General features: G+C 31.1%; 2 protein-coding genes across 4 annotated transcripts in view; one reads left to right on the top strand and one right to left on the bottom strand.

Moving 5' to 3' along the window:
• Positions 1 to 25,404, top strand: part of LOC132751380 (RING finger and SPRY domain-containing protein 1-like) — a 42,621-nt gene that overhangs the window by 5,699 nt on the left and 11,518 nt on the right. Inside the window, exons 7-11 of the mRNA XM_060741545.1 lie at positions 494 to 634; positions 1,877 to 1,887; positions 2,302 to 2,406; positions 2,939 to 3,082; positions 3,423 to 3,534. Coding sequence (XP_060597528.1) covers positions 494 to 634; positions 1,877 to 1,887; positions 2,302 to 2,406; positions 2,939 to 3,082; positions 3,423 to 3,534 — 513 coding nt within the window. The remainder of the gene's footprint in view (positions 1 to 493; positions 635 to 1,876; positions 1,888 to 2,301; positions 2,407 to 2,938; positions 3,083 to 3,422; positions 3,535 to 25,404) is intronic.
• On the bottom strand, positions 9,048 to 23,774 carry LOC132751338 (uncharacterized). 3 transcript variants are annotated; one of them, XM_060741518.1, is made up of 2 exons: positions 23,192 to 23,774; positions 9,048 to 10,838 (listed from the first exon to the last, which is right to left on the bottom strand). In XM_060741518.1, the coding sequence occupies exons 1-2, from the start codon at positions 23,238 to 23,240 to the stop codon at positions 9,073 to 9,075; spliced, it is 1,815 nt and encodes a 604-aa protein (XP_060597501.1). In that variant the 5' UTR covers positions 23,241 to 23,774; the 3' UTR covers positions 9,048 to 9,072. The 3 variants fall into 3 exon arrangements, with proteins under 3 accessions (XP_060597501.1, XP_060597492.1, XP_060597485.1); XM_060741509.1 differs by lacking the exon at positions 23,192 to 23,774 and adding an exon at positions 16,778 to 17,002; XM_060741502.1 differs by lacking the exon at positions 23,192 to 23,774 and adding an exon at positions 11,850 to 12,706.

The raw sequence follows: 25,404 nt of genomic DNA on the forward strand, positions 1-25,404 counted from the left end.
GCTGGAATTCAATGAAACTTTATGGGATACTAAGAGGAGATGTGCACAAAGTTGCCTTGTTCCAGTCAGATACTTATAACTCAGATTTATGGCCCTTGATTAGTTATGTAGTATGCATACATCTCATTGGCATTTCCAGATTTTACTATTTAACACAAAGTTATGGCTCTGTTATTGCCCTGAATATTTATCAAGTTAAAAGAAAATTACTGTTTATGCCATGATTGATATATAAATAAAGCCTTATGTCTTCAGTTGTTGTGTTATTAATAACCAGTACTCGGCGGGGGATATAAATTCAACAAATTTGCTTGTTGTGATTGTTTTTATCTTAACCTATTCATATAATAAAAGGATTATTGACAAGTTAGCCATTAAAATTGGTTCAATATTCATCGGCTGAAAATCATATTGACCTTGGCTATTGCCTTGGTCAATATGACATTTACCGTTCAACAATAAAACTGATACATATATATATCTATTTTTGCAGGTGAAAATAAAGTAACCGTGATGAAAACCTTATTGTCATTAAAACCCAATCCTTTACAAACACTAGAGACATTATGGCACGATTCTGACCATCTGAAGAGAGAAGTTGGCTTCTGTGCTCGCTGGTGTCTAGATAACCTTTGTAAGTCTTAATTTTGATTTGATGTTTTAGTTTATACAAATTTATTTTAGTTCCATTGTGGAGGAAGCTATAAGGTTATTGAAACTCTATCGAATCTGTTCCTGGAACTAACCAGTACTTATCAATGAATGTAGTTTCTTCCTGACAGAAACAATGGCTTGCCACTGACAGGGTTTGAATCCATCCGGCTAGCAATTCTTAGAATAATAGACCAATGTGTTAACACTTCTGCAATGCTGCCACTATTTTTAGTGAATTTTGATTTGATCTTTTAGACAGTATTGGTAGCTGCAAATCATACTATTTTGAAGTTATTTAATCTGATTGTTATACTTTTGTTAAACATAAAGTAATGTCTTTCGGATTTTGTGAGTTTGTATTTGTCAGAGTAATTGAATTTTTACATGTGTGGAAGCTATTGCACTAGCTTTCAGAAGGTGGGCGGTTCTACTAGGGTGTCTACTGGTACTTGAAAAATGCATGAAGGGGCATGTACAGTCTTGTTTGGAAGTCACACTATGACCTTAACATACATGTATGTATTCTATGCTTAATGAGGGTCCATCCACCCTTTCAGGCACTGAGAGTATGGACCCCGGACATGTCACTATTCATGTCCTTAAAAGATTATTTAACAGTGTTAGTTTGACTTAAAAAACCAAGCATATTAAAACTTTGAAGCAAATGTTTTTGACAATATTAGTGACTTGTCAACTTGACCAATGAATAGTTAGGTAATTTGCTTACCAGTGAAAGGTTAAGCTGTCAATAAAATTACTAAAAAGTTGGTGAGGGGTTTTGCTGAATTTTGGTACTTTTGCTCACAGGTTGAGCAATTATGAATCATGATTATCATTAGTGGAACTCTGCATGGACAAGCAGTTTGATCTATCTTGGACTAATTTTTCCAATCAAGATTCTATAATCTGATTTGTCATTGAACATATAAATAGTTCCTGAATATGTCATTATCTCCCTTGACAAAATAGGCAACCATTTTAGACCTTGTTAATCAAGATATGTAAAGCTGAAGAATAACGTGAATAAATAAAATTAAAAAAAAACAACAAAACACTTTAAAAACAAAACTCATGAAAGATCCTGTATGGGAGACCATGCAAAACCCCAAATATATAATAGTTGTAGGCTTTTTATTATTCAGTTAAACTTCTTTAAAATGAAGTTTTTGTTTACAGGGAACATGATTTGACTTCTCTTAAAATATTTTCTTGTCTATTTCAGTTACTTCAGAGGTAAGAATATTCCTGCCATTCAAAACAACTTGAAGTTTGTAAATTGGTGACTGACTTAAGATGCATTTAAGGCTCATTGTGTACAAATGATACTATAATTCATATTTCCTTAAAAGCATTTATTTTTGGTGTTTATATTACTTATAGGCTATATACCTGAACCATGTTTTACTTTTCAACCAGAGGTAACTTTAAAGTGATTAAGTGTTTTGTACGGAAGATTAAATGCCACTTTGTTTACATATATGACAAATTATTTCACGTTCAATACATTTTTTATTTCCACACGAGTAGCATTTAACATGTACTAAATGCTGTTATGCATTATTAAAACATTTTATTATTCAGTTTGCCTTTCAATCAGAGGTAAAATCTTTTTCATTTCTTTTTAAACTCAATTTTGTGATCTTGTAGGGCAGAGCATATTCTTATGAAAGTGAAGATCTGAGTAAAATCAACGTGATGTTAAATTGTAATGATGTCAGTGAATATTTGAAGATTTCACCTGATGGCCTTGAGGTGAGTAATATTCATGTTCCTATATGACTTTCAAATCTCTAACCATTAATCTGCTGAATTTCTTAAAAAGATCTGTCCCTGTCCCATTTTTGCAACTATTGAACCTCTTGCCCATCTCAGCTGTGGGTTAGAATCCCTCCAAGGACTTTGAATCCTTTTATGTGAGGAAGATTTCCAGCCTGCATGCAAAACGTCAGTGGTTGTACTTAATTGTGCGCTCTTGCCTGAAATAATGCTAGAGAGTGGCACTTTAAGCCTTCCTCAACCAGTGAAGCAGGGGAGTTACAAGAACCATGTGACTTAAAATGTGTAGGGTGTTGGGTTTATTATGTCTTTAAGTCTGTTAAAATATTTAGACTAACAGAATTTTGTGGATGTAGGTCAGAAGTGGAAAGCAAACAATATGTTATTATTAGGCCAAGGATTTTTTTCATTTCACAATTATACATTATAATTGTTAAAAATATGAATAAAGAATGCCTACTGTGTATGATTATTACATATAGATAGATCTTATACATTTCTTATAAAGGCGAGATGTGACGCCTCATCATTTGAAAGTGTGCGATGTACATTCCAAGTGGATTCTGGGGTGTGGTATTATGAGGTTACTATAGTTACAGCAGGAGTTATGCAGATTGGCTGGGCGACCAAAGATAGCAGCTTTCTTAATCATGTAAGTAGGTCATAGTGGACCAATAGTCACTGTATTTTTATTCAGACCATTCTGAATGTGGCAAGTATTTGCAAATTTTGGAAAATGTAACTATTCATACATATACATGTCGCCCCAAGTGAAAAAAACTGGTTCCTCATAGATTAATTCATCCATACCTAGAATGGTTTGTGTATTAAAAAAAAAAATCTGAAATTTGCAGTTAAATTTCACTATAATTTGCCCCTTACTTTTATCCATTTTATAAATAGTTAAAAAAAATTGTGATATTCTATAATATGCTATGATATAAACTGGCATAAATGGTTAATTATTTACCATAAATGATTTGATATTTCAGGAAGGGTATGGTATAGGTGATGATGAATTTTCTATAGCATACGATGGCTGTAGACAAAGAATATGGTATGGTGCCCACAGTCAACCACATAAACACCAATGCTGGAAACCAGGTGAAGTATTCTTATCTTAGTATTCTATAACTTTAAAGCTCTGAGTGCTGGCATGGGTTGTGCAGTACAAATCTCTTGAGTACTGGCATGGGTCATGCAGTACAAATCTCTTGAGTGCTGGCATGGGTCATGCAGTACAAATCTCTTGAGTGCTGGCATGGGTCATGCAGTACAAATCTCTTGAGTGCTGGCATGGGTCATGCAGTACAAATCTCTTGAGTGCTGGCATGGGTCATGCAGTACAAATCTCTTGAGTGCTGGCATGGGTCATGCAGTACAAATCTCTTGAGTGCTGGCATGGGTCATGCAGTACAAATCTCTTGAGTGCTGGCATGGGTTGTGCAGTACTTTTGAGTGCTTGCATGAGCTGTGCAATACTCCTCCATGGATTTTGGGTTAACATACATTTTATATTTATATACACCTCAAATTATAAGAATTCACCATTATCAACTGTATAGAGAGGTGTACCAGTGTCAATCAAGTGACCTGAAGGATCAAAGGTGATATAATCCCATTAAATAGAGATTATCCAATATTACAGCTAGATTTTTGGCATTGTTTTATTATGAAAAAGGAACTTGGCCTACATTTTCAACTTTTACAGGTCATTGGAATTTATTTAGGCCTTAGCACTTGTGATAGGTAGTGCATAATTTAATTAAAGGTCTGCCAATGAAAAAAAATATATAAAAAATAACAAAAAAAAATATGTTGGAACTATATTAGAAATAAGCTTGTAGCTTGCAGTCTTCCTGCTTAGTTCAATCTCAAGAGCATCAGAATTATAATACATGTACATAGGTGGCTGGTTTGATCCTCGGGCAGACCGACATTTCTCCATGACAGTTGAGCCAGGACTTAGTGTCTTGTAGTGATTTGTGTCACCCCTTATTCAGAAAATTATTTGGGGTTGGTTGCCTGTCACTTGTGGAGAAATTGGTGATTACAGGCAAGTTATTCAGGAAGCTGGTAAGATGGATTAACTGCAGAGATATGACCAAAAAAAATGTGTTAAAATTCGTTTGAAAAAATCCCAAAGAAAAAAACTTGTAGTTTGCATTTTTGTTTCAAAGAATTTGCTTGTAATTATTACAGCTTGTCCCTACAATAATGATTCTTTATTCCGTACCTTAGCCTTTAATTATGAACAATTTTTTTTTATCACCTTTGATTTATTGCTTTAAATTATTTGACATGGTAGGACTGGAAATATTTTCCCAAGATTTGTGTACCAATTGAAGAAGGCTTGGACCAATACCCTGTGTGAAAATTTTCAGGTTGTTCTCCAGGCGTTTTCCCAGAATAACTATTTGATATTTCTGTTGTGTAAAACGACCCTAGAATAAAAAGCGTTGCAACGCTTTTCACTTAAATCTGGCTAAGAATTGCACAAAACTGATTTCAATTTTTTCTTTGTATATTTCTTTGATTTCCATTGCAAGGATTATTTATAATACAAAAAAAACCCTAATCTTACTAATTATATAAGAAAAATATTGTGTACAGTAGACAATAGAAAACAGTGTAACTGTATTACCCCACTACTATATGGAACAGTTTCATTAAAAAAAAAAACTATGGTAAAGACTTAGTATCATTGATATAGACCTATGTTTTGTAACATGAAATTTATGTGTGAATTATATATACCTAAGGATATTAATTGCAGCAATATTACTATATAGAATCAGTTACAAATATATAAACATTTTGAGGCGCCTCATGACAAAACCAACATAATAATTTTGCGACCAGCATGGACCCAGACCAGCCTGCACATCCGCACAGTCTGATCAGGATCCATGCTGTTTCCATATCAGTTTCTCATCTTGTAAAAGGGTTTGTAAGTGAACCGCCTGGATCCTGATCAGACTGCATGGATGCGCAGGCTGGTCTGGATCCATGCTGGTCGCAAACGCATTATGTTGGTTTTGTCGAGGCACGGCTCTTTTGGTTTTAACATATTTTTACCCAATACATGTAGAATGTTATAATGTACATACTTGTTATCAACAAAAAAATATTTTTACATAATGGAAAAGGATGAGAATGAAAGATGAGTCTTGAAATTCTTCTCCTTAAATCTCCTTTATGTACCATTTCATGTGAGCGTCGTGTAATTAAGTAAGCTTAAATGTTTGAATTTAATTTTATTTTTTTGCTAAATATCCTGGATACAGGGGTATATACTATACTATACTCATGTATCAGCAGCTACATGCCTGATTTGAATAGTCTGACAATTTTGTGATTAGAAGTTAAGGTAAAAGAGCTCAGACATAATATCATTATAGAGACTTCTGTCATAGTGTCATTGTAGTTTAAATCATAATCCTATTGAAACAGAATTAACATTTAAACTTTTGAACAGTATCAACTTACAGCCTTGAAAACAAGTACTTTTAAATCTCTTTTACCTATTAGTAGCCTAGTAGGTGACAAAGTTAACTGTGGGTTCAGTTTTCTCCAAAACAAAAATTCTGCATGCAGTTCTTACTTTTCATAATCTAGATTTAAATTTTAATAAAATGTAGTGTTCGCCAAGGGATCAAAAACAAAAATTACACATCAAAGTTGTTTACCATATACAATTTAATGTTCACCATTAACAAAAGGTTAGTTTTAACTTTGTGGTAAATGTGTTTACTAATCAACCATTGGCTCAAAGGTTTGAGCTTATTGGTTGGAGGATTTGTTGGCACATAAAAAAGATACCAGTACTGGATACTAAGGTCTATGAAACTGATTAGAGTTGGTTTAGACTTCCATCATATGAGCAGAAAGGAAAAAGATGATTTTCCACCATGGATATAGACTGGTCAGCTTGCCAAATGTTTTTCTAATTTTGAACCAAATTTTTTTAACTACAGTCAGAAATCTTTATCCTCCTGGTTAAGGTCACTGATTTCAAATTACTCTGACATTACTGCTGTGAAATTGAATCTCTTGAGTGGCGGCGTGGCCGAGTGGTTAACGCGTCGGACTAGTTATCTAAGGATTGCTTACCGCGTGGGTTCAAACCCTGTCAGGGGCAAGCCGTTGTTTCCTTGAGCAAGAAACTTTACATTCATTGCTTAGTACTGGTTGGTTCCAGGAACGGATTCGAGAGTGTTTCAATAAGCTTATAGCTTCCAACACAATCGAACTAAAATAAATTTGTATAAACCAATCTCTTCAGTAAATTAAACTTAATTTGGGTTCCTTCGTTGATCTACTATTGGTGCCTGCTTACGCCTGAAATAATTCATGGAAGAGTGGCACATGAGCTCTTCCTTCACCAGTAAAGAAGTAAATTTACCATGTAACTTTAAACCCAACTAAAAACAGATGCTGATCATGGTCTGCACAGGTTACATAGGTAAAATCAATTGCCACAAGCAGGTTAAGGTTACAATGAACCATGATTTGTCAGATAGTGAACAATTTTCTGATTCCTTACATCCTTGTAGAAATAAAATATCTACTCAAAGCTGGTAGAGACAGTGTGCTGGTTCTGAAATCCCTTTTAGTTTTAACTGTTCCAAATTCAATGCAGGGAAAGTCCATTTAAGTGACTTAGAATCATATTTACCCAGTTATAAGACACATTTTTGGTCATCTTAATTTGATTTCAAACTAAGGAGTGTGTCTTACAAGGGAGATCTTATTTATAAAGGGTAACTGAAGAAATTCTGGATCTGATTTATTTTGAGACTGTATATGGGCATTACCTTTCATTGGCAATCATTGATGGCATACAATCACTGAAATTTTCAGAAAGTCCACACAATTCCTTGTATTAGGATGTCATGAGAACAAAAACACAATTGAATTAAATCTCTTTTTCATCCAAAAAAATACAGAAATACAGATAAAATTTGCATAGCATAAAAACCATATTTTCTAGTGCACAATAAATCTTATTTCTGTATTGCACATACTTGTTATTATAAAGATATTTTGTCAAATGCTCTTTTTAACCATTTTGCTGTCAACAAAATGGGTAATAACTGTTCCACTGACAGCAGCCTCTATCTGCCTGTAATATACATTGTATTAAGTGATATATCAGTCATTAGGAGTATATCAGTCATAAGAATATACAAAGATTTTTCTGATTTATAAAATATGAGGGAGGCATTTTTATCATAATTTTGGTTTAGTGTTAACTTTGTTCATTTCTACCAATTGAATAGCTAACAGTGCAGACCATGATCAGATTGCACCAATGTTCTGATCTTGGCCTAGGTTGGTAGTATGGGTAAATTTGGTCGTGCAGGATATATTTTATCATTTTAAGTTATCACATCTCATACAATATCATGAGACAGTTCCAAATTCAAAGCTGGACAATTTTTATGATAAAACTTTCAGGGATATAAAGATTAAAAAAGAAACAGTTGTAATTAACATTCCATCTCGTTGTGATCTAGTGCGAGCAAGAAATCAGATCTCTTCTTTTACAGTCTTACAATCTCCCAGAGAGTGTGAAAAAGTCAGACAGTTTGATTTTTCATCAAGTTTGAAATGTTTTGCAATAAACAGTCACCAGTTTCTTAAAATAACCAAGAATGTCTATTTGCGTTATTCAGATAATTTTCTGTAAGAATGGAATATCTATAAATAGCATAGATCTGAAAAGAGTCATGGAGCGTGTGGAGCATATCTTGTGATGTCTCAGTAAACATTGAGATCTCATTAGATGATACTGATTCTTTATTCAGTCTTTGTTCAATAAGCATCTATGAACTAATGATTTTTGTGTCTAAAAATAGATTGTGATATATCAGATTTGCAACACATTGTTTAAATTTTCAATTAAAAACTTTCTGTTAAATAAATATCTATAACTGATGATTTTTGTGTTCAATAAATAGATTTCTGTACAGCATATTGCAATATATTGCTTTTCAATAAAAACATTTTTTGTGATTGTTTCAGATATTGAAAGCTAAAGGAACAAGAGCATATCAATTGAAATTAATAAAAAATCATGTTTTTCATTGAAATATTACATGCTGTGTTAGTTAAAGAAAAGAGTTGTCCTGGTGATTTATATATGTGGCTCTCAAACCATGGTTGTAGGTTTGAAACCTCATAATGGTCTTGACGATATTTCTTCATAGGTCACCAGTAATGGTTTAAGTTTGCAGGTGCAAACTTTAAAGTAATTAATAGAAGTTGCAAGAATTTATTTCACAATATGTGTTGTAAATATTTAAAATATTATAAAGTAATCAAATAAACTATTGATAGTCACATGACAAGCACGCAGTCACATGAAGTTTATGTTAATAGGAATCCAGTTTAACATTTGTACCACATAATGCTTGTTGTCTATTCCCTTTACAACACTTGGAATACAATCCTAATTCATATGTTTTCAGTTTTGAACTTCAAGCTGCATTCTTTTTAAGTATGTCCAACAACAATTTTAAGCACATTAAAATGTTTTCTCTCGAAACATGAAAATAATCAAACATTTCACTGGTCTGATTATTTAAATTTCTAATTTGAATCACTGTTTAAAAAAATTACTAAAAGTGTTAACGTTATTCAAGATGGTTGCTCCATTTCTTGAGCTTGGGTACCCCAAGCCCGTGTTGGGTAGTGTTGTACTCCAGATTCTTCCGTAAATGGCACGCCACCATCGAGATTATTTTCCTGCTGTTGCAATTTGTCTATTTCTTGCTGTTCATAACGTGTTCGTTGTCTCATTAATTCTTCAACAACTCTACGCATTTTAAATGTTGGCGTGTGACGTAGTGCTCTACTTGCAGCGTTTATTGGAATGTTTGTTTTCTGATCAGCGTGTACGAGAATTCCCGTCAGTTGCTGAAGTAATAGATCATTGGCAGTATACTTCCGTTTTTTAACATTCCCATTTTGAATATTAGTTTTGATAAGTTTCCAAAAATCCTTTGGATTTTTCGGGGTTGCATCATCTTCTTCTATAGGCTTTTCTATTTCGACCTTTGTAACTTTCTCAACTTTTTCTACTTTCTTTTCTTGTCTTGGCGGAGCAAAACCCCATGTCTTAGAGCGATCAAGTGGTTTGGAAAATACACTCAAAAGAATAGCCGCTTTTGAGAGTGTTTCCTTTTTCGCTTTATCTTCTTCCGTTTCCTTTGGCTCTTCTTTTTCTTCCTTTTTCTTATCTGCTTGTTCATCTTTCTTCATTGTTCCTAAGAATGAATCAATTTTGTCTTTTATTTGCTTTTGTTCTTTAAGTAACATTTCCTCTGTGACTTTTGGTTTAGCTTGTGGAGCTCGAAATTGGATCGGAATTTCACCACTCATTCTTGTGGTGGAGGTGTGAGCTGTAGAGATTCCACTTATAGCACTTTTAGCATCTCCACTTTGCGATTTATTTCCAAAGAATAAAGCTCTTAAGTCTACTTTTTCAGAGTAAAGATAGTCGTCATCATCGTCACTGTCCCATCCTTCACTGTACGAGCGTGTAACACGTGGCATCCATGTTTTAGATCGATACAGTTTCTCCGGAGTTGATTGTCTGAAAGGCTGAGATCTAGTTACGTTAAACTTAACATGTGACTTAGGTTGACGCGGAGTCACATTGCTCACACTAGGAGTACGTATGTTAGGGAGCTTGGCATCTGTCTCGTCAATGGCACTGAGGCGTGAATGTGAACGTTGAGGATCAGAGACAGATAGTTTAGGAGGCGGGGCAGATTTCGATCCATATCTCATTTTTCTTTGATCTTTAGATGAAGGTTCGGGAGAAAGGATTTCCATTGTGGTCGAAACAGTGTGTGCAGTAGTGGCTCTCTCTAATGTTATTGCTGTTTGCGCTCTTTCAGATTCATTTTGTTCATTTTTCTTTCTTATAGAGTAATCAGCCATTGTCTTTCTTGCTTTTTTAATTAAAGGTTTTGCATTGTGATCTTTCAGTATATTTCCTCTCAACGGATACTGTAGTTTTCTATCAAGGTAAAATGACTCCTCAGAAGTGATTCCCAATCTTTTGGCACTTGTTGATATTTGACGATTGTCATAAGAAAAGTCCTTTTTAGGATTAATTCGTTTTTGTAATGCTAAGTCATTCTTTCTTCTGTCTATATCCATGATTTTAACTTGATAACGCAGATTACTTGTGTCCATATGTAAGTTTCTCATAGAGTGTGTACGCTGTTTTTCAAGGTGATTAGTTGCTGTACGTAAATTGTGTTCGCATACATTATTGCGTACAGCCGTCAGACGTTCTGTAAGGGAAGATTTCTTGGCACTGTCTAATGCCTCTGACTGGAGATCTTGGTATGGGTTAGAAATAACCTGCTCTGTATCCATAATAAAATAGTTTCCTGAAATGAATGAAGAATATAATTTAGAAGTCAGTCTGGTTTTGTTTAGTAAGGGTCAGTGGCATATGCAATTGATAATCATTGTCATGATTATGTATGTGATGGCTATGATGATAATCATTAGATGATGATGATGATGATGATTAATAGATGATGATGATTATGATGATGATGATAGGTGGCGATGATGATGATGATTAATGTTCATTTTAGTGTTAAATGAAGACACATTCTGTTCAGTCGAAATAGGACCCAAAAACTTCCTTTATAAAAGAGTTTTTACAGCCTTATGTCAATATTGATTTTTGATACAAAATATGAAGAAAATATAGGTTTATTAAAATATTGACATATTAACTTGGATATGAATTATCTGCCACATTAAATATTTTCATTTTGTTAAATTGACTCTTGATTTAGTAATAATATTTTGACTAGGAGTTTGATTTGCCATAATAGCGGAAGGTGGACAATGTGACATCTGATTAACTTCGTACAAGTCGCACTTGTGTGCCGTTTAATAGTCAAGTTACTTTTGTGCCATTTAATAGTTGAGTTACGCTAAATTTATTGTGACCCTGCTGTATTACAAATAACTATGTTTGTGTAATAATGGATGTAATATGTCCTTTATTTTCATAATCTGTGTATATATAAAAGAAATGTTTATTTGTATTTTGGTGCGTGTTTTTTTTATTTTGCGCGATGAAATTGGTAAATTTTGTATTTTTTGATAGCAACAAATTCCTAAACATTACGACAATAATTATATTGTCTGATGTGTAATTTTAAATGCTTGAATAGATATTTGATAGTTCCCATTTGCGAAAAAATATTTACATGTGCATTTTTTGATTTTTGATAAGAAAAAAAAAGTTTTTAAGAACAAACATCAGTGGAAGTAACATACATGTAATAATTGTTATTCTTTATATTCTGTTTTTCTCTAATTTTCAAAAAATGAAAAAAAATGTTCAAAGAAAAATTAGCTAAATTATTTCTTTGCCTTACCTTGTGCACATCGATTCACTTTTAGAGTGTTTGACTCTTTCACCATTCCTTGGTTTAGAATTGCAACAGTGCGCATTTTGATATCTTTATATTGTTATCCCAAGCAAATAGATCCTTTGTTTTATTTATATATCCTCTCTATATTAAGTAAGTCAATAAAATTATGATGCTACGAAAAGCTGTTCATTTTCCATTCTTATGACTTATATTTTATTTTTTTTGTCAGTTTTTTGAAAATTATGAGAATCCAATTTTTGTATAATCAAATTTATTTCAAAATAAGTGCTATGTCACATTTAGTATCATAATTTTTTATGACATGTCTATGAATTTTGCACAGAACATCAATGATTTTCCTTGCACTTTAGTCATCAAAACCATGATATCTTGTAGTGAAATTTATCTTTTAAATAACAAAAACTAAACAGAATTAGGTTAGATCCGCCATACTGGGAATGCGTTTTACAAATGTAGAACACTAATTCTGGAACTATTTCATACTCTACTCTTTTTATGTAAGCCGATTAACAAAACTTTCAATTACCACCCTCAATTGACGGTCACAAATCTGTCCTAATCCATTTAAGATTTAGGTCCCAGTGCCAAAACTGTTAAAATTTTTGTATGTCCAAAATTTGATGATTTTGAAAATTTCGTAAAAAATCTGTTACAAAAACCTTACCAAAGGCATAGGTTTGCAAACTAAGTCGCACCTTATGCCCAAATCTGTTGTTTGGAAATGAACTTAAATTGACAGACAGTGTAGAAAATTTTTGTCTGATTTCACACAAGCTTTGATGTAATATTACCTGATTGATAAGCCATTGTAAAATTTTTCAAAAAACTGAAATCGTTCTATTGTACTGAAACCTGTGGTGGTTACTACATCTTTATGAAATGTTACATTATATTATTTCTCTTATAAACACTAAACAAAGAATTACAATACGTAATACTGAAGTGGTATTAAGTACATTGAAAAAATTATTGCCAAATCTTATTTGAAAGTGGATTAATTTGAATTAAGGATTAATTATACAAAAGCTTAAACTGGTAATCATAGGTGCACATTTTGTTGCAAATTGATTGCAAGTGTTTAAATACAAGTGTTTTATATAACATTGTTAATACAAAACTGTTTATACATTAAACACAAGTACATATGGCCTTTATTGCAACGACATAAACTATAATATGATATTTTTATGTACTTATTTGAATAATTAGAAAAATTCCATATTATGGACCCTTGTGTTTTTAAGACAAATAATTAGAAAATTTCACTATAATTCCCTGTATTTTTAAGACAAATAATTAGAAAAATTCTGTATAACTCCCCGTGTTTTTAAGACAAATAATTTGCAAAATTCTATAAAACTCTTGTGTTTTTAAGACAAATAATTAGAAAAATTCCACATAACTCCCTGTTTTTTTAAGACAAATAATTAGAGAAATTCAATATAACTCCCTTATATTTTAAGACCAATAATTAGAAAAATTCCATATAGCTCCCTCACAGTGTTTTTAAGAAAAATTCTATATAGCTTCCTGTGTTCCTTGTATTAAAATCATTTGAAGATTTATGATAATAAAATCTCATTTAGGTTGATTTATAAATAAAAGTTAAATTTTCTTACCATCCTGTTTTGGTCCTGGGTTAAAAATTTCCTCATTAGTAGCCATATTGAATCAAAATTTATATTTTTATATAATTATTGACTTAATATTTGAAAAGGCAAACAATTATAACCACTTAAGACTTTAAGCATTCCAATAATTTTATTCAAATTTTATGTTGTTGTTTTTTTGTTTGCTTTTTTTTTCATCGGTAGCAATCATTGTACCAAGAGACACCCAACTGACAAGAGTCCACTTGAACAAATAGCTTAACCTATTTTTGTATCGAAATGCGTAAGAAAAATGATGGAAGTATCGGTGAATGGACTCACCTCGTATTCTTTACGTTTTTATCAATGACAACTCATTTATTTTTATCAGATCCATAACTGTCATTAGTTTCTTTGTTTTCTATAAGAAGTGGGCATATTGACAGGGGAATTAGGCGAGTACGCGAGGGAACTGGTGTTTGTTTTCAGAGACATTAAAGAGGGGGGGAATTATCTAAATAAACATTGAATAAGCAGGTGAATGCATTGATAATCGGACAAAATGACACTTTTGCTAATGCACTGAGATCTTTACGTTTTATTTATTCGAATGTTTGAGATGTTCCGTAAATGAGTGTGTATTTGAGACGTTAACAGTGTCGATACATTTAGAATTGCTAAGATATAATGAAAAAAATGTCTTGATATTGGGGAGAAGAAAGATAGAAATATTGGACTGTTTCAATAGGGGCTATGAAATATAATGGATTCAGAAGTAGAATTTATTCTTGCAAACTGCATTAGTATTAGTTTTGATAAAAGTTTTTTTCTGAAAATTAATGTTAGCTATTAATCCATGTATTATTTAACAATAACCTAAGTTCATATTCTTTTTGGTGTAAGAAAATATGTTAAGAAACAGAGTATTAAATTTGAAACAGCTATTTTAAGAGACTAATATGTTCAAAATAGAATAATTAAATTTCATAATGGTCTCGAATGGACATTAAAATGCATGATATTTTATTGAATTACCAATATTGGTTATATAATCACAGATCAACATATCGGTGATCGGAAATAAAAGAATATTAAGAAGTAGTGGTATTATGTATCCGTCTGATGTGTGTAGTTGTAACTGATGCAGTTTGATAATGTATTCTGATGACCTCAGCGGGCTTGAATTAAAATTTGTTTGTTTTCATATGGCGAAGTTTTAACCCTTACCAGCCGAAATATTTACAATGGACTTGTCCGTCGATCATTCTGGACATAACCATTCATCATTTTTAGGGAAATTTTTTTAAAAAATGCACTGACTGAATAGCAACCAGTGCAGACCATGATCAGAAGGTCATCTGATCTTGGACTGCACTGGTTGCATAGGTAGGATCAGTTGCTGACAGGCTAAAGGTTAATGTAAGAAAAAATGCTTTCTCTGTTAAATAGAATGGTTAATGGATAATATTATGGTAAATGAAATGTCTGGTTTCGAGTTTGTATCTGTTCAGAAGTAGTTTTAATCTTTATTTAATCGTTAACCAACTGAAACTGAAAGTGATAAGCAATTTCCACCAGTATAGATCCAGGCCAGACGGCATTTCTCAGCTGTTGCACTAGATCCTATACTTTTAGCCGACTTAACTTTAAATTTTTATCTTGAAAGCCCCTGCCAGATATCAGTTCAAATAAATGGAAGATGGAAAAGTCTTTTACATTGTATATGAAATTAAGAAGGTTCACCCTATACTTTACTGGTGGCAAAGGCTTTGTCACTTTCAGCTCAAGCAGGTCAAGTGTTAAAACAGAAAGATGTGGGTTCCTTATAGAAAATGTTCAGAAAGGTGTGGGCTCCTTAATGTATGTTAGCAAACAACAATTTTGTAAACTACAGGTAGCTATAATTTTAGCTTTACACACTTTCAAAGCTTGACAAGATATTCATGTTGGGTTATATGATATGAGCATACTATAACATGATTAAAAAAAAGACAATTTAGCGTTTGATCAATTTTTATATGCACCAGGTTTTCAAATGTTAAAGTGGAGTATAACTTTGATGAATTGATACGGATTAGCTATGAATTACCAGATATAAAATATGATTAATAAAATACCGAACAATGAAATTTGTCATGGCCTAGGTCTCGCCAAAATATGCCTAGGTCATTTTCTTTAGTTCTTATCATCGGTGATATCTGATTGTAATTTACGATAATAAGATTTTTAATTACCCAGCAAAATTATTCAGTTTTAATTCGCGGCAATGATTTATTTCTTAATGAATTGAGATAGTAATAAAAATCGTTCAGTTATTATTTATAATGAAACATAATTTTATTATCTGATTAAATTCTCTTAGATTAAGGAAAATAGTATTATCAAAATTTTATCGAATAGCAAAATAGTTACAAAGAGTTAGATCGGTTTTAGATAAGTTTCATTTAATTGAGTCGAAAGATAGATTAATTAAATCCAACAGGAATTAAAGTTTTACGAATGAAAATATGCCGAATTTAATGATTAATTTCAAATACTTTATTGTCTCCAACTAAAGTTAGTAATGAATGAAAGTTTTTTATGATTAAGTCTTGATGCATTTAAAATTTCTTATGCCATTGCTTTGTTAACCCGTAATATGTAACAGTTAATGAATTGCATTAAAACTGATTGTCAATGTTGAACCACTGACTTTCCCTTAACCCATTTGAGTGGTCAAGACATCAGATATAGCCTTTAGACCAGACTGCACAGCTGTGCTTTCTGACAAGACTCTATACTATTGACTTTTGAAAATTTACTCTTTTCATATGAAAATTCCTCAAACTTCTTATAGAATAAACAAAATTTAATGCAAGTGGAGTTCATTAGGAATGGGTTAATTAAGGGGATATTACAGTATATAAACAAAATCACTGTACCCTGTCTTGCGAGCCTATAGAATTAGATATGTACGCTGTCTTGAGAGTACAAGCACATGTTACTTTCCATCACTGTATCCTTTTTGAGAGCCTATATATTTTAACTTGTATCTTCTTGTGATTACATGAAGTAGACTGGTTTATATGCTTTGGATATGAACATTCTTTACAAACAATTTAGATTCAGCTTCATATTTCAAAACATGTAAATTTGTTGTCCTGGTTTAAATTTTAATATTCAACATTATTTTATCACAAATATTGATATTTCATGTCAAAATGTTGTTGTTGTTGATGATGCTGTTGCTGAATAATTAAGCAAAAGTATCTCAGCAACATAATTTTAAGGTGTTTAACCATATACCGGTAACTAAGAACAATCAATGCAATATTTTCTTACCCGCTTGTTCTATAGGGGACACAAAAGCCCCTACAGAAGAAATTTCCTCCGACATTATGCTTGTATTTTCCAAATCCTATTTGAAAGAAAAGTCTTTTATTGTAACTAAATTCCCACCTTTAAGTACTGCTCACTATTTATTTTGTGTATATAAATAATAATGAAAACAAAATCATTTTCCATTTTTCGGAAGCATTTTTTTCCCCTCCAGTTTTAATTACATGAATTTTGTTTCAACGTAGTTTAATTTCCTCTTTACGCTGAAACAGACGGTGTTAAATATGTTTGAATAAAAAGATATATAGCTACTATTTTCTTTAAAACAATATTGTATAAACTAATTAAAGACATTATCATTTATAATAGAGTGATATTTATATACCCAGGTGCGAAATCTGACAAAGTTTGAAATGCGGAACCAGTATAAGACGGTACAGGTTTAATTTAAAACTATGAATGAAAAAAAATTGAGCTATATATTTGATATGTCATGTCAAAGTAACAGTCAGAAAATGAATAAATTAATGATTAATGCTTTGGTACTTTGTAAAAGAGGAATGGTCCAATTTTTTAAATTGAAAGGGCTAGAAAAAAATCAGGGTTATGATTGGATAGAACATTCCTAACAGACTAATAAAAATCATATTTTATGTTATATGCAAAAAATCTGGTGTCTAGATTTTTCTGTTTCGAGATTTAAAGCTTATAGCATAATGTTTTTGTCAGAAACAAAATTTTTGTGCTTTGATGTTTCTGTAATAGACTAACAGGCTATCAAGATAAATATTTGAAATTGGCCAGCCAACAGTATCGTGCCTGGTCAGACTACACAGATGTGCATTGTGCAGTTTGGCCTGGCTCTATCTTTGTGGCAGGCGCTTATCAATTTTGGTTCGTAGCAAGATAAGGGTTTATCATGTGGTCTGCATAAGGATGTATCAAGCATTTTGTTTGAAAATGTTACAAAATGAATCCATTATCAAATATATGTTGGGGGTTAAACCTCATAGGGGTGAAAAAGTATTGCCAGGCAATAAAGGTGAAAATTACTCAAAAAGCAAAAAAATAGTACCGGTACCGAAATTTAAAATTGTCTACTTACAGGCAGGTAAATTTGGCATTTAAAGATGACTGAATGGATAAGATGTTTAATTATTGAATATCTACCTAAACTACATTGTATCATTTGCCAAAATATTTAAATTCCTAATGACTCGTCTGATTGGTTGATCCATTGTCTTTCTGAAGTGGCCATTGGGGAGATTTGAATGGAAATTCAAAATGGCCGCATGTGATAAAAATCATGATACAATTTAAGTCGTTGAATGCTGTCAGGATTATAACAAGTTTTTTGTTTGTTATTTGGGAAATATATCGGGTATCTCGCTAGTTATACCATGACATTATTATGATTAAGCAAATTTTTTTTGCGCCACTAAAGAAGTAATTGACATTGCTGCATGTATAATGTGTCTGTTAACCGGCCTTTAAAAATTTGATATTTGTTGCATGTATAATGTAATATATATGTTAATTGATGTTCAAAAGACTAATTTTAATATGTAAAATTTTGATGAAGTAAGAAATAAGGAAATTTTTTCGAACATTTAGAAACAAGCACATTTCTTATATAGATTTCAAATACTTTAAATATATTGAAACATTTTAAACATATGTTTTACTAATAGTATCAGTATCCATTACCATCACTAGTTTTATTTTAATTTTTCAATTATTTTGTGTCCTTTTTCAGTATTTTTGAGTATATTTCATTATAATCTTTTTCATGTCTTTCCATTTTAAGAGCCCTCAAGTTGATTATTTTATTGATTTATTTAAGAAACTGAAATGATATGCTTTTACACTTTTGGACCTCAATGGAGATCCCTGAAATTTTAAGATTAGGTACCCAATGAAATTTCCGTCTACTTTAATACCCAAAAATATATAAACTAATTTTTGAATGATATTTGATCATATACATGTATATTTGTTTACGGCCAATATGCTTTCAACAATTAACATTTTTTAGGGGATTTCAGCGGTGGGTATACCCAAACCTTAAATTCTAAGACATGGTCAATACATGTAGATGTATTTAGAAGATACCTGGAATGATAAGAATATAACTAGCATGTCATGATTTTTTGCATTATCATTATTGCTTTGGGTCAGAGATTTTGACATAATTAGTTTAACTGTATGATACTTTTGTTTAGAGATTATAGATAAATTTTTAGGAAGGAGGTTGGGGGATTGTTTTATTACTTTAAGAGGAAAAAACAATAATATGTATGGCAAAAAATTGTTTGTCATTCAGTATTTTTATGCATTGTTATTTTGATTAATTAAAAAAGCGTTGTTTTATTATGTTCTATTGTTCAGTATTGGTAGACTTTGAATACGGATGTTCGAGTGTAACACTTTCATCACAGTTTATAAACAAAATCACTTGTACCCTGTCTTGCGAGTCTATACAATTCATTGTGTACCATGTCATGTGATTGCTAGCATGTCTTACTTCCTATTACAGTGTACCGTTCTTAGGAGCCTATTTTTTTTAACTAGAACCTTTCTTGCCATAACAGGAAGTAGACTTGTGTATATACTGTGTTCATTGAACAAATTTTAATTTTTATACCTGCCTTTTGTGACATCTACAATATTTGTTTGATAAGAGTTAGAATAGAATCTTCCAGCCTTTGAATGAAAATTGAAATAGTTTCATTGGAGAAATTCAGGTTTTCCTGAGCAGTGTCTGTATCTAAAACTTTCATTGTTTACCATATGTAATTTAATAAATAAAAAATAAATTAGATTAATAAAGAATAAATTAGATGAATAAAAAAAAAATTATAGTAAAAGTTTTCAAATAAAAGATCAAAAGAGTTTACCTGGATTCAGTATTATTTTCTTTGTTTCATTATCTAACGGGGAAGCAATGTCATGTCTGTACCTCAGCATTGTGAAGTTGTTTGTCGTAAAATCATAATTTTTGTGTCAGAAATCACATTGTTTGCACATTTTGAAGTTAAATCCCATATCGGACATTCATAATCAAGTCAATTTTTCCTGTTTTGTATATTTATTATAAATAAGTACAATTCCAGAAGTCCGTGTTTGAGTGAATTTTGGAAGAGCTTTTGAATTTGTGTTCATAACATTGTTTGAGCCAACATTTCCTGCAGTGACACCAGCACTATAGATTGTCCAGGATACAAACTCTGTCTTAGAGGTTTTGATGTTCAAAAGTTAAATAAAATACATTCACTTATCCAGATATTATCAACAAAATGTGATGTAACACAGATTTTTTCTCTTTGATACGTTATTTAAAAGTTCATTAATTCACAGCTAACTATTACTTTTTCGTATTTTATTTTAAAAAATGATGCTACATTAGCCCAGCTTGTACTTTTGCGATGTTTTAGCGGACATTAGTTCAATATCTAATGAAAATATGTTGTTTTTTCTCATGAAAAGTGAAAAACTCGCACTTGCAAAACCAAAAAAGTAGACAGACTTTTTCATCAAAACTGCATTTCCAATTTCCTGCTAGCATTTATAGTTTTTATAAAGAATTAATATATCCCAGACGAAAATTGCTATTGATATTTGATTCACTTTTGATTTGAAACCGGGAACCAATTAGTTAGTTTCATCACAAACTTTTGAAGTATTCCTAATAAAGTTGCATTTTATAACAGACTTTGCACTTCTTGTAACTACTAATTTTTTTTTTTGCGTGCATAATTCAATGTACTTTGATTCAGCGCTGATATTCATGAAGAAACAGTAGAATTTTGTGTCTTTAAACGTTAAAGACCATTAAGGTAAAAAGGTGAGAAAGTTGATGAAAATTTGCTATGTTTAAGTGATGTTGTAGTTACAATGTGTTGTTATATGGCTGGTCAATAATATTCATCAATATTTTCAATGTACATGTACAATATAGGGTGATTATGAAATTATGTTGTCATGAAATGCTATTTTGTTGACTTTAATTGAAGTGAAGTCTGATACTACCTTATATGTTCATATTAATGCACCAGGGCAAATAAACATTAGCGCACCATCATTAATTTTTATCTTTAGGATCTTGTAAAATTAGGCTTTATTATGGCATTTGATAGGTTAATTAACAGATAAGAATATAAATCAGTTTCTTGTTGTTATGGTTCTTAACATTTTTATAGAATATTCAATAATTAGAATAAGATATTAAAGGGGAGTCCATTGAGATTTTTTGACATGACGGGACTGAAAATATTTTTTCGAGATTGATATTCCATTTGATATAGGTCTAGACCAATAGCTTGTGTGCAAAATTTCAGATTATTTGCTCACTGCATTTTAATTAAAGTCTTAGTACATTTTTCTCAAGTTTGATTTTCTTGTAATATTATGGCTCATCAGTGGAGGCATGCACCTTTAACCCGCCGAAATTTGTGAAATGGATTAGCCCAGCTCTGAATTTGGAACAGTCCATTCGAGCTTTAGAATACTTAAGATTAAGCTACCAACAATTTAGAGTGTAGGCAGACTGACTGGCCAGGCTCAATATTGGTGGCAAAGCTGGTCACTTTTGGTTCCATTAGGTTATTGATTAAGGGTAAAGTCTTTAAAATGATATCCTAACTTTTGTCTATCCAATGAAAATCCACTTAACAAATCGTCACCTTGGAGCAAAAAGTCTTGCTACAGACATCTTTTAAGAAAATAAGCAGTACTGTATATAAATTTTTGACTTAAGCAGACTACATTAAATTGGACAGTTTGTTAAAGTATGTTTACAAAAGCAGCAATCCTATAAGGAAAACTAATTGATTTTTATTTTTTGTCATACTTGTAAATGTTTATTATTTCAAAGTTTATCGTTTGAAATAAGACATAAAAGAGCTTAATGATTACAAGTATAATATCTTTTTGAAAATTCCATAATGTCTTTTATATAAAGATGAATTAACTGATCAGTTATGCGTCAAAAATGTTTTTTCGTGAAATTAACAGTGTCAGAAGAAGGTTTAGCAATTTCTGAATGGCTGTCAGGCAGAATTTTGATCAATTTACAACTTTAAAAGAGTGTTTTACTGAAGATAATAATATTACACTGAAGTATCGAAATATAATTGATCATGTATCAGGGTTATCCAAGGATTTCTTGTAATTTGATATTATTTCAGTAGATTTTATACACTGTCTGTATAAAAACCAGTTGATTAGGTGGGGCAAATTGGTAAAGAAAAACAAGTTGATTCACTAAAAGGTAGGGCAAATTGGTAAAGAAAAATGTTATTAGATAAAAATTGTTTGTTTATAAAAGTAATTATGATACCATTTTGAAACATTTTATATTGGTTCTGTTTGTAGTAGTTGTTTCAACTTATCTGGAAAATTAATTTTAAAAACTGATATATTGGCATTATTACGAATTTAAGGTACTTGTTATTTAGTCCATGGAATTACTGTTATGTGATATTAAGTCCATGTAGGTTCATCATTGTATGTATTACAATTGTATGATATTAAGTCCATGGTGTTACAATTGTATGATATTAAGTCCATGGCATTACACTTGTATAAGTCCATGGCATTACAATTGTATGATACTAAGTCCCATGGTATTACAATAATTAATGTATGATATTAAGTCCATGGCATTACACTTGTATGATTTTATGTCCAAAGCATTACAATTGTATGATACTAAGTCCCATGGTATTTACAATAATTAATGTATGATATTAAGTTCATTGCATTTCATTTGTATGATATTATGCCTCATGGAGTTTATCATGGTATGATATTAAGTCAATGAGGTTACAGTTATATGGTGTTAATAACATGAGGTTTTAATTGTATTATATCAAGTTGATGGAATTGCTTTTCCATGCTGAGTTACAAGATTGTATAATAATTATTAATAATTCATTATTAGTCCAAAGAGTTAAAATATGGAATAATATTCAATATTAAGTCCATGAAGTTACATCAGGATATAAAAACTTTTTGAGCTTAAGAATATAGATAGTATAAAAAATCATTTATTTCTAAATAAAAAGATATTTCTGTAACTTGGCTTGGATTGGTGTTACAAGTTTCAGCCCTTAATGTATACACATAGGATGTGCAGATAATTGGGGTTTATGAGAAAGTGGGGATTGATTTAGTACTACAAGAAATTAATATAATGTCATTACACAGTCAAATTCATATAGGGAATGTGATAACAGATTAAAAAAAGAAGATGATATAAATTTTCAGTTTGATATATTTACACTACCCTATGTTTACTTAAAGTTCTTACGATCCTAAATTAAAAGTTGGATAGAATTTACATTTTTATGGAAAACTGAGTTACACAAAAAAGTATGAAATTAATGAAATTCAGAAAGAACGAACAGTTATACAAACCTATTTGATAACAAATTCTTGGCTTGATATCCTTTGGGTTGCTCTCCATGATTATGTGTCTGTCTGTCTGTTTGATTGGTTGATGGTGATTCTGTTTATGGCAAAACAGTTTATGATTATGTTTCCAAAGCTATTTATTTTGTTGTAGACATCAGCTCCTGTATCTGGTGAGAGATTAAATTTCATTTACTACTTCAATTAATCTTGCATTGTTGTTGGATGTTTTTTGCTATGAATCAAGCACACTGTCCTGTTTGATTGCTTCTTTCTGGAATATGTTCTGATAGAATGATACACAATTAACTGTCACATGTTATTGTAGATTATGTCAAACATAAATGTGTGAGCAAGGGTAGAATTTGTCCAATTTATCTTCTATCCTTAGGTGGGCACATTTCACTTTAGTCAACCTCTAAGAATTACTCTTCAATTGTAACTCCTACAAAACCAAGATGTACAAATATGAAGTCCTTTTAGCTTCATAAATTGAATTCTAAAAAAGAAATTAAGATTTAACCATCATTTATTACAAAATGTTCAATAATTACGTCCATATGCTCCTAATTTCGTCAATTAATACACGATTTTTAACATGTAACCGAATTGCATGTTGAAAAGATCTGTCATTTTATTCACGAAAATGTCCAAAAAAAGAATACGTCTACGATTGAAACTTTTGTATGATTTTTTTTTAAATGTAGGAGTTTTGTCATCCATTTATTCATAGGTCAGTGTCAGTTCATTTTTTTATTCAATTTAATTTATTTTTTTTAAAGAAAGAATACAACATAATGCTCTCTCTTCAAAGGCAATAAATGGGAGTTTTATGATCAAGGTTGGATAATAACTTAGTCCAAAAACTTTTTTTTTCTCAGTTGAGAAGAAAACTGTCCTTGAAGTAAATCGGCAGTTTATCTCAATTAAGGGAACAATGACATTGAATGAAATGCAATGAAATTAAACTGAAATAAAATATTATGAATTATTAAGTTAGTTAAAAGTATTGATTGATAGTTACTGATCATAATTTAAGAGATATTGAACTTGCTAATCTCGCCTTATAATGCAATAAAGATATTATCTAACGTCTTACAATGCTAAGTATATTAAATGAACTTGTCCATCTTTTAACCTTGGACAAACCTATTCATCAATTAGAGGGAAAATTTCAATAGCGAGCAGAGCCGAACAGTGCAGACTATGACCAGATACTATTGATGTGCCAGCTGATCTTGGTCTGCACAGGGCGCATGGGTAGATTCATTTACCATCAGCATGTCAGGGGTTAATGTCTTTATTAAAAAAGAAGAACAACATATTTAAAGGGGTATGCATCAATTGTAAGTCATTATTTTATAAAATGGTTAATAACAAAATACTTAATTTGCATATTTCATATTTATTGTGAATAACACTGAACATACAATTTTAATCATCAAAACAACAAAAGCCATATTTTTATTCAGTACAAATGTATTTAGTTATTTCTTATTAAATTTTATGTTACATCTCATACTGTTAATTACAAAGAAATTATTAGAATAAAACTAAAACATATTATGAAGTGCAAGTGTCCAAATTCCCATGACACTGAATTAATGTTACATAAGTTCTTTGAATGCTTGCAACAATAACAACTTGCCTACGCCACAAGTAGATATATACAGTATTAATGTATTTTTGATAGTTTCTGTCATTTGATAGTCGAAACAGATTAGAAAAAAAAAGATAAATTTGAATAAAGAAATTAATAAAATTTCCTAAAATGATGGGTAAATAAATTACACAAAATCTTTCATATATGTTCATACTTATATATTGTAAACATTTGTCTTGAAAATTGCAATTCAGAATTAAGATGTCTTTAAATATTTATTTTTAGTATTCAACACTGAAAGTTGTGTGTCAAATCTTAATTTTCAAATCTTCAGACATACTGTTTTGATACAGAAATATTAATATTAAAATTTAAAAAAATATACTAACATGAAAATATTCCTTTAGAAACTGCTACTGTCGATTTTGTGAAACATTATCTTTAAATATATATGAAATATAAATTTTGTGACTGTGCCTTTAATAACAGATTGATAGGTATTGAATTTTTTCTTACAATTTCTTTGTAGAAGACACTTAAGTAGTTTCTGTATTAACCTAAGGTTAGTTAAAAATCAAAGTAACAGTTTTAAGGTTTTTGGTTCCCTTCTGTGCAA

The sequence above is a fragment of the Ruditapes philippinarum genome, unplaced genomic scaffold (assembly GCF_026571515.1).
Source record: "Ruditapes philippinarum isolate M1 unplaced genomic scaffold, ASM2657151v2 ctg247_1_1_1_1, whole genome shotgun sequence".
In the NCBI taxonomy this organism is placed as follows: domain Eukaryota; kingdom Metazoa; phylum Mollusca; class Bivalvia; order Venerida; family Veneridae; genus Ruditapes; species Ruditapes philippinarum.